This window comes from Bison bison, unplaced genomic scaffold (assembly GCF_000754665.1).
Source record: "Bison bison bison isolate TAMUID 2011002044 unplaced genomic scaffold, Bison_UMD1.0 scf7180017864479, whole genome shotgun sequence".
Lineage (NCBI taxonomy): Eukaryota > Metazoa > Chordata > Mammalia > Artiodactyla > Bovidae > Bison > Bison bison.
In genome coordinates this window covers 4,618,613-4,629,253 of record NW_011495039.1, presented here as the reverse complement: position 1 = coordinate 4,629,253, position 10,641 = coordinate 4,618,613, and the positions used below count along the sequence as shown (strand labels likewise).

The 10,641-nt window shown below is 39.4% G+C and overlaps 1 protein-coding gene across 4 annotated transcripts in view; it reads left to right on the top strand.

The window, feature by feature from the left end:
• Positions 1-10,641, top strand: part of ISPD (isoprenoid synthase domain containing) — a 368,880-nt gene that overhangs the window by 184,506 nt on the left and 173,733 nt on the right. For all 4 annotated transcript variants that reach the window (XM_010862159.1, XM_010862158.1, XM_010862157.1 and 1 more), the window contains 2 exons: positions 2,659-2,733; positions 3,191-3,283. In XM_010862159.1, the coding sequence (XP_010860461.1) occupies positions 2,659-2,733; positions 3,191-3,283 (168 nt within the window). The remainder of the gene's footprint in view (positions 1-2,658; positions 2,734-3,190; positions 3,284-10,641) is intronic.

Below are 10,641 nucleotides of genomic sequence, written 5' to 3'. Positions count from 1 at the left end.
ATCTATTGCCTGTAGCTTCCAAGGCATTTCCCTCTGTTATAACTTCTGTTTGCTGGTCTCTTCAGTGTCTGGTTACCGCCCTGACACAAAGGGGACGGTGGGGGAAACTTTTTTTTAGGCCCACTTGTTCAGTCACGCTGTGGGGAGGGAGAGAGGGATGCTGCAAACAAATAACACTGGCGTGCGCTTGCAGTGCCTCAGCCACACTGGGTCTGCCCCCACTCACGGCATGTGTAGCCTCCCTGCCCACACTGCTCGGGCTCTAGGTTGTTCCGCTGGGAACAATCCGAGGCCGGCCCTGGGCTGCATGCACCTCCCAGGTCCAAGCCACTCAGGTTCAGGCACTCGGGTAGTCCTCAGAGGCGCGGACTCAGTTGGGCCTGCGTTTTGTGCTCTTCCCAGGTCGGAGCAGCTCAGGTGATGAGGTGTTTGGCGAGCGCGATTGCTGCGACTTATCGCCTCCCCGCCACTCGGTTATCTGGGTGTAAAACCGGCGCACCTTCTCAGGCAGATGTTGACCGTCCAGACCCCCAAGAAGTTTTAGTTAGCAAAGAAGCCTGCTTACAGTTTTATAGATAATGTCTCTCTGGGGCTGCCATTGTCCCCTTCTGGCTCTGGCTGCCTGTCACCGGAGGGGGAAGGTCTGCAGCCGGCTATCTCTGTTCAGTCCTTTGTTCCGTGCGCGGGCCTGGCGGTGTCTTAGGTATGGGCTGGCTTTTGGCGTGGTAGATATCCCACAGTCTGGTTTGCTAGCCCAAATTATTTCGCTCAGATAGTGCTCAGGGTATTCAGGCCAGATTCTTACTCTGAGCGATGTAGCCCACGCCGTGCCTCCCTGCCCAGCCCCCGCTTGCTAATGGCTGTGCAGGCGTCTGCGCTGCTTCTCCGTTGGGGGAGTTACCGTAGGGTTCGCAGTCTGCGGGTTTTAATTGTTTCTTTATTTTTTCTCCCTGTTATGTTGCCCTCTGTGCTTCCAAAGCTCGGCACAGATTCGGCAGTGAGAAGGTTTCCTGGTGTTTGGAAACTTCTCTCTTTTTAAGACTCCCTTCCCGGGATGGAGCTCCGTCCCTCCCTCTTTTGTCTCTTTTTTTGTCTTTTATATTTTTTCCTACCTCCTTTCGAAGAGTTGGGTTGCTTTTCTGGGTGCCTGATGTCCTCTGCCGGCATTCAGAAGTTGTTTTGTGGAATTTACTCGACGTTTAAATGCTCTTTTGATGAATTTGTGGGGGAGAAAGCGTTCTCCCCATCCTACTCCTCCGCCATCTTGGCTCCTCCCCACTACTTTTGTTTTTTAATCTTCATACTACGTATATAGGTGGTTGATCTACTACCTTTACTATATAATTGCCTCGTAGTGGATTTTTCCTTCACAAATTTCTGATTTCTAGCTATGGCATTTTACATTTAAAGAATTCCCTCTAACATTTCTTGTAAGGCCAGTTTTATGGTGACAGACTGTTTTAGCTTTTGCTTGTGGAAAACTCGAGTGTCTCTCTTTCATTTTTGAATCATAATCTTGCCAGGTAGAGTATTCTTCGTTGTAAGTTTTCTCCTTTCTGTACTTTGAATATATCATGCTAGTTGCTTCTGGGGCTATAAATTTCAGCTGAAAAAAATAGTTGATAGTCTTATGGAGCTTTTCTTGTATATAACTAATTGATTTTTCTCTTGCTGGTTTTAAGATTGTCTCTTTATCTTTGAATTTTGACATTTTAATTATAATGTGTCCCTACTGGTATACATCTCTTTGGATTCATTTTGTTTTGTAGTTTCTATACTTCCTGAACATGGATGTCTATTTTCTTCCCCAGATTTAGGAAGTTTTCATATGTTGTTTTTTCAAGCCGGATATGATAGCAGCTCTTCTTCCTGGTGCAGACCCCTCTGCCCCAGGCTGGGGAATCCAGTGTGGGGCTCAGACTCCAAGCTCCTCCGGCGGGACCTTCACGTTTGCAGTATTCCTCCTGCATATGGAGTGAGGCACCAGGAGTGGGGGTTCTGACCAGACTGACCCTCTGCCTGTCCCCACCTGTCTTGATGCAGCCTTTTCTTTATATCCTTGGTTGTAGAAAGTCTGTTCTGCTAATGTTCAACTCATTCTCAAAGATAATTATTCTATATATATCTGTAGTTTTGGTGTTTTCATGGGAGGGGTGAACTCAGGGTCTTCCTATTCTGACCCTCAGAATAAGCCCTCTTATGATATAATTTCTTGTTGCTTTCCCTGTTTCTAGTCATTCCATATTTAGTGAAATCTCTTCTTTGTAACTGTAGTATTTAACATGCTTCCAGAATCTTTTAACAAATCTCATCTAACCAACTTTTAAATTTTATTCAGTTATTTTCTGCAGTATATTTTTATATAAAAAAAGCCAGACGATTTACCTAGTCCTGAATATATCTTGAGCTTTTTCTACCTCTTTTTATCTAAAACAATTTCCTATATCCTTATTTGCTACAATAATATTAACTATTTATGGACTATTTCAAATGCTTTTCTTTTTTAGCCTCAGAAACTTAAGTCAGAGTTATTTTGCTTTTATATATGGTCCTATTTATGTACCTATAGAAATTTTGTGTTCATATAGTTATCTATCTTCATGTTTGGTTTTCTGTGTAGTTTGTAAACTCTGTTCTCCTGTATGTTCTTTGTCCTAGCATGTAAAAGTCACATCTGGCCAAGATCTTCAGCAAATCATCTTAGAGCAATGCTACAATTTTGTTTGTGTGAATGTAAGTAGTAAATACAAGTGATTGAATGTACTTGAGAATCTGTGTGAATGTAATGTGGAAGAGTACTTAGTTTTCTTGATTCTTAAATATTTAAGATTTTGATAGGTGAGTTGTATTACTCAATATTTATTTCAATATGCTGTTTTTGTCTTTTGAAATAAGGAAATAACGTTTTTTTACAACCTAGTTCCCATAATGAGAAGAGAGTGATATTTCTTTAGACAGTATTTTCAAGTTTCTGATAAAAATTAGATAAAAAGACAGGTTTGAATTAATGAATTCTTTAAATTTTAATAGCTATAATCTTATGGGTATCAGCATTGTTTGAAAATTTAAAATTAAGCTTGATAGATATTTTCAATGTTTAAATATTTAAAAGCTCTGCATTTTTCTCCTTGAATTAACTCTTAAATCACTTAACTTCTTTTCACTTTCTTTTATTTTTCTGGTCTTTCAGGTTATGACCTCTGATTTTGAAGAAACCCAGAGGTTACTGAATATGGTGGAAGAGAGTAATCTTTCCATTTTATATCCTGTTGTGGTTATTTCAGTAAGTTAATTAATTCACTTTTCAACTTATGCTTTTTTCTTTGAAATTGAACTTTTCTTTTTAACAAAATTTCACCCAACTTAAATCGAACTAAACCTAAATGAAGAAATTCTTCTTGGTGGATTCTTGAATGTACTTTCTCGCTCTGACTTCTCTAACTGCAGGTACTTAGTATTTCAATTATTTGGTTGAACTGACAGGTTTGAAAAACAATTTAATTCAACCTAGCAGAAATTTCATGTCTTTTCCTTCATTTGAATTGCAGAGTTTATTGCTGAGTTGACCAGTTGTTTGGATAATGTGAAAGAACTTTATTGTAGTGTATCATCAGAGTGCCATTAGAGAATAAATCCCAAAGATAAAAAAAAAATGGGGAAAAATCATATCCAATAAAATACTCTAACTTTTTTTCATCTTCTCTGTCCCATGGACAGCAAAAGTAGAATGAACAACAAATGAGAGAGAAGTCCTAGAAAAATCACCCAGGAAAGTTTGAGAGATTTTTTTCTATGAAAGACTAAAGCTCTATGTTTAGTACAGAATTTACTTTTATTGGCTTTTAAAACTGTGAGGCAGAGAAGAATTTCAGAGAGCAAAACCGAGAAGTAATAAAATCAGAGCCCAGGCCTGAGGAACCAGCTGATAAGAATCTGCAGTCAGCAGCATTGCTGAGGGAAGGGATTCCAAACATGAAGTTCTCGAAACAATTGCTTAGCAGTTGCTGAATTCTAATGCTCAGGCCTGTCCCATAGTGTGGAAATTTACCTTTTGTTAGGTGAGATTATTAATACAGAATAAAGAAAATTTGCACTAAAAATAAGTAGCTGTCAACAAAGCCGTGCATGTAGAATTGAATTAGCAGTTGGGGGAAGTTTGATTATTTCATGGGCCTGTTGTATTTGACTTCATGCCCTAAAGGTGAGTTCCACAATTGCTGCTGACTGTGGAAATCCAAATTCCTCATGTGACTGATTTTAACAGAAATATGGATGTTTTCATTGAGATTTTTAGGAACATCAGGAAGTGTTCCCAGTGCTGGAAGTATCTAACGCTCTATAGGATGGAGATAAAGTCAAAGTTCTGTTTGACTCTCTGTTCGTCTCTCCATGTTCACTTGCTTAGAAATTTCATTCATATCAACTCTTTGGCCAGCTCTTTTGTGATCCCATGGATTGTAGCCCACCATGCTCCTTTGTCCATGGAATTTTCTAGATAAAACTACTGGAGTGGATTGGCATTTCCTCCTCCAGGGGATCTTCCTGACCCAAGGATCAAAACTGCATCTTCTGTGTCTTCTGCCTTGGAAGGCAGATTCTTTACTTCTGAGCCACTGGGAAGCCTCATTTGTATCATGTACCCAGATACTCTTCTAAAGAGGCAGAATGGTACTGTAGAGAGAGGAAAGACTTGAATTCAGAATACCTCGTTTCTTTGGTCAAGTGACTTCACTTTTTTGAGACTTGCTTTCCTCCTTTTAGAAATGAGGCTACTATAGCCCTACTTTATTGTCAGGGTTAAAATGATTAAATATAGTTCATGTTACAGTCTTGGGCCTTTGGCAGCCATGCAGTGTTAGTTTCATTTAATAGCCTAGCTCCTGCTCTTTCCAGTTTGGATGAGATGAATCAAAGCTCACTGCTGCTGCTCTAATCTGATTCCTGAGCTTCAGTTCTACATTGTTCAGCATTTTATTAGGTACTTCCATTTGAGTACTTGACTGTCCTCTCACAGCTAGCGTATCAGATCTATCACAAAACACATTCCCCATCAATTGACTTCTCTTAGCAGCAGTACAATTGTGCCAGTTGCCCAGGTGGGAATCTGTGTCATCACTGAATTTTCCTCTCTTCCTTTCCTCTGCCTCTCTTAATCAAATATACACACATTTCTCTCTCTCTCTCTCTCTCTCAAAGTTTTTAAATTGTTAATTCTTATAGTTTATTGCTTCTCTTTTTTTCATAGCTATTTGTAAGGCCTCCTCAGACAAACCATTTTGCCTTTTTGCATTTCTTTTTCTTGGGAATGGTCTTGATCCCTGCCTCCTGTACAATGTCACGATGGGCATCTGGCCCCATCACTTCATGGCAACTAGATGGGGAAGCAATGAAAAATCACTGCAGATGGTGACTGCAGCCAGGAAATTAAAAGACGATTACTCCTTGGAAGAAAAGTTATAACCAACATAGATAGCATATTAAAAAGAAGAGACATTACTTTGTCAACAAAGGTCTGTCTAGACAAAGGTATGGTTTTTCCAGGAGTCATGTATGGATGTGAGAGTTGGACTATAAAGAAAGCTGAGCGCAGAAGAATTGATGCTTTTGAACTGTGGTGTCGGAGAAGACTCTTGAGAGTCCCTTGGACTTCAAGGAGATCCAACCAGTCCATCCTAAAGGAGATCAGTCCTGGGTGTTCATTGGAAGGACTGATGCTGAAGCTGAAACTCCAATACTTTGGCCACCTGACGCAAAGAACTGACCTTTGAAAAGACCCTGATGCTGGGAAAGATTGAAGGCAGAAGGGGACAACAGAGGATGAGATGGTTGGCATCACCAACTCAAAGAACATGAGTTTGAGTGAACTCCAGGAGTTGGTAATGGACAGGAAGGCCTGGCATGCTGCGGTCCATGGTGTTACAAAGAGTCGGACATGACTAAGCCACTCAACTGAACTGGTAGTTTATTGCAACAATTGTGTCTCAATCTAAGTCCTATGTATTACTTCCATACGTATTTGAATTCAGTTTTCTGTTGATCTCTGTAAAGTTCCATTTCATCCTAGTAAATGCTAGATATTTTTGGCTACCTAGCATTCTTTATCAAGCTAAGGGAAAAGATGGACAGTCTTCTACTTACGAAGGAAACATCTACGAGAACTAGCTTTATTTTTATTTTTTTTTAATTTAAGTTGCATTTTCTGGTGTTTTCTTTATTCAGGTTTTCACACTGGTTTCTTAGACATAAACTCTGTTCCAGGATCAAATGTGGAGAGAGTATGTGAAATGCTGTAAGTTCAGTCACAGTTGCTGGGTTTAGCATTTAATTCTTAGACGAGGCAAAAAGTTCCAACATGGTTAAAGGAATTCATGCATTGTACACCATGAAGTATGAGACCTACCTTAAAATTTTTTTTCTGAACTTTTCTATATAAATGTTATTTACAAATCAAACACAGAAATCAGTGCTCTGTCCAGGCAATGTTTTCTTTTTTTTTTTTTTTTTAAATTTTATTTTATTTTTAAACTTTACAATATTGTATTAGTTTTGCCAAATATCGAAATGAATCCGCCACAGGTATACACTTGTTCCCCATCCTGAACCCTCCTCCCTCCCCATACCATCCCTCTGGGTTGTCCCAGTGCACCAGCCCCAAGCATCCAGCATCGTGCATCGAACCTGGACTGGCAACTCGTTTCATACATGATATTATACATGTTTCAATGCCATTCTCCCAAATCTTCCCACCCTGAAAGCTATGGTACATATACACAATGGAGTATTACTCAGCCATTAAAAAGAATACATTTGAATCAGTTCTAATGAGGTGGATGAAACTGGAGCCTATTATACAGAGTGAAGTAAGCCAGAAAGAAAAATACCAATACAGTATACTAACGCATATATATGGAATTTAGAATGATGGTAACAATAACCCTGTGTACGAGACAGCAAAAGAGAACTAGCTTTAGGATAGTATTTTTATAAGTCAGTTTACCATAAAAATTGTACATTGTTCACTTTCACTCTATAATATTTGCTTACCCACTATTTTCCCATTGTATAGGTAGAGTCAGCATGGTGATATTAGGGTTATTATTAAACTTCATTGGAAAATGTCGTAAGAACACATCTAGAATCTGAATCCTTGGGCTGGAGCAAACCACTGGAAAGGTAAAGAATGCTGCCTTCTTTGAGAGCCAAGTAAATTGTCACCAGATTTTTGAATTGTCCTGTGAATGATTGTTAAAGGCTTCATCTGTTTTCCTTCTGATGCTCCTTTGCCTCCAAATTGTCAAAAGACCACTTCAGTTTCCCTGTGACTTAAAATTTGGCAGAGCCATTCAAATATTCCCCAAATAAATATCAATAGCTGTGCAGAAAATATTATAGTTGTAAAATAAAAGAGTATAGATATCTGGGGACATAATTTTCACATTAAAGAGAAAAATATATACACACAGGTAGATACAGTGTGTGGGTATGTAAGTATAAATATATATGCAGACATATATACATATGTATGTAATTGAAAAGATATTATGTGAACCTTTTTTTTTTTTTTCAATTACACATATATGTATTGTTGTTCAGTCTCTCCGTCACGTCCAACTCTTTGCGACCCCATGGACTGCAGTATGCCAGGATTCCCTGTCCTTTACCATGTCCCAGAGTTTGCTCAAACTCATGTCCATTTAATCATGATGAGTGATGCCATCCAACCATTTCAGCCTGTGTTGTCCCCTTCTCCTCCTGCCTTCAGTCTTTCCCACCATCAGGATCTTTTCCAATTCGTCAGCTCTTTGCATCAGGTGGCTGAAGTATTGGAGCTTCAACTTCAGCATCTGTCCTTCCAATGAATATTCAGGACTGATTTCCTTTATGATTGACTGGTTTGATCTCCTTGCAGTCCAGGGGACTCTCAAGACTCTTCTCCAACACCAGAGTTCAAAAGCATTAATATATGTATGCTGCTGCTGCTGTTGCTGCGTTGCTTCAGTCATGTCCAAATCTTCGCCACCCCATGGACTGCAGCCTACCAGGCTCCTCTGTCCATGGGATTTTCCAGGCAAGAGTATTGGAGTGGGTTGCCATTGCCTTCTCCGCAATATACGTATATATGTCTGCAAAAGATATTATATGAACCACCTTTTGGCTTCTGTGGTGGCTCAATGGGTACAGAATCCACCTGCAATGCAGGAGACACAGGAGATGTGGGTTTGATCCCTGGGTAAGGAAGATTCCTTGAAGGAGGAAATGACAACCCCACTCCAGTATTTTTGCGTGGGAAATCCCACGTGTAGAGTAGCCTGGCAGCCTACAGTCCATGGGTCACAAGAGTTGGACGTGACTTTGCAATCCACCGTTATGTGAACCAGGCAGCTCCGAGGCTATGGTGTGTCTACTTTGCTTCTATCTGAATTACTTCTCTAGAAGATTAAACCATGACAAAGAGTACCTTACCATGGGTTTTTTTTTTTTCTATAAGGCTTTTGTTAAGCACTCTTAAGTTCTAAGAATAGTCCATTCCTTTGCTTCCCTCAACTGATAGATTTTATTCATTAGAAAATAAATGCAAAATGACAATTAGAGTCATAGAAAAGTATCTCCAATTTTATTCTGGGACAGTGTGATTCAATGGTTATTGAATCCATGTGTAGAAAATGGCAACCCACTCTAGTATTCTTGCCTGGAAAATTCCATGGACAGAGGAGCCTGGTGGGCTATAGTCCCTGAGGTTGCAAAGAGTCAGATATGACTCAGCAACTGAGCACAGAGCACATTGTAAATGGTTACAGTCCTATTTTGTCTGGCTGAAATTTAGTACAGGATTCCTTTTTTCTGTAGAAAGGTTTATCAACTTTGATTTTCAGTCCATCTGAAGAGGGGAAGACTTGGTAGGAATCAGCCAGATGAAAAGTAAAATTGTGGTTGAGTAGGTGTTTGTGAGAGCTTTTCAACTGAGAGACTATCTAGTTAAGGTTGTTGTTTGCAGTGTCATCATGTTTTACTGTATAGGGATGAGTATGCAGAAGAAACAGAACTGAAGGTCAGTTTAGCTGGGACATTTGTTTGGTGACAACATTAGGTCATGTTCTCAGTGCTAAAAAACTGACGTCAGACCTACAGAATTGATGAAGCCCACATGTCTCTTCTATTATATTCTCATGTAGACACAGACAGTATTTTTGGAATTCCCTGTTAGCTGTCATTCAGTAGTCATTCCAAAGGTATATGTGGCTTCCTTCATCTGGAGCTTCATCTGGAGTATTTACCTCTTGGAGGGAGCTAACTACTAAAGGAATGGATAGGTAATGGTGCTGGGTTCTAAGTATTTAGGATGATTCAGTTCAGTTCAGTCGCTCAGTCGTGTCTGACTCTTTGTGACCCCATGAATCGCAGCATGCCAGGCCTCCCTGTCCATCACCAACTCCCGGAGTTCACTCAGACTCACGTCCATCGAGTCAGTGATGCCATCCAGCATCTCATCCTCTGTCTTCCCCTTCTCCTCCTGCTCCCAATCCCTCCCAGCATCAGACTCTTAGGTTTTATTTTTATTTTTTTAAGATTTCACATAGTTCTGCAGGAGTCTTGGTTTTTCAAAGATTAACTTCTCCCTGGCATTTATGAAAGCAAAATGAGTTAGGGAATACTTAGTGTAGGAGGGTTTTGTTATTTAAGATAAACTGGCACAGGTAGAGGCTGCTGCTTTAAGATCTATGTAAAGAAAGGAACAAAATTTTAGCATGAAGAGTAGGACAAGTACTTGGGGTTTTATTTTGGAAGAACTAAGATATTTATTAAAATAATTTTGTCTTCTGTTTTTAAAATTTAGGTTATGTTTGCAAAAATAAACTTTTTTGAATGACCTTGTAAACATTTATATGGTAATATGTAATGACTTCCTTCAAGGACATCTTTGAATATTTTCAGTTTTTTAAAAAGTATTTATTACTTTTGTGTTCAAAATACTTTTTTGGACTATCTATTTGGTCATCCTTCTTATATTCATTTTATGTATTTTAAGTAGCCTAATTTTGCCAGGTTCTTAATTGTCGATGATGTTAGGCATGCATGCATGCTAAGTTGCTTCAGTCGTGTCCCCTCTGTGTGACCCTATGGACAGCAGCCCACCAGGCTCCTCTGTCCACAGGATTCTCTAGGCAAGAATCCTGGAGGAAGTTGCCATTTCCTTCTCCAGGATGATGTTAAGTATGATTTAAAGAGTTTAATCAATGTTAATTTGATCAACTTAGAAAACCTTTTGTTTTGGTAGGTATAACTTAATTGTAATTATAGTCAATTACTAGAATTTTCCAGATTTCTGTAGCCAACTGGAGAGTGACAGATGGCAAAAGAGGTGCCAGCATTAAAATGGGCAGAGATAGTGGGGCGGATCACTTTGTATGAATTCTCAGTGAGTCTGTGTGCCTTAGGATGGCATTTGTTATCCTATGCCACCTTTCAACTATGAGCCCCTAGGAACACATATTTGGATAATAAGCACATCTTGTACCAGTCTACTCTGTACCTGAGAGAAGAAAAAAATCTTTTCTAAACTAGAAACTGGTTGGCAAGAAGGAATTTAAAAAATTTAGATCCCTCTCTGTGTTTTGTAACAAGAAAAAACTTATGAACAGT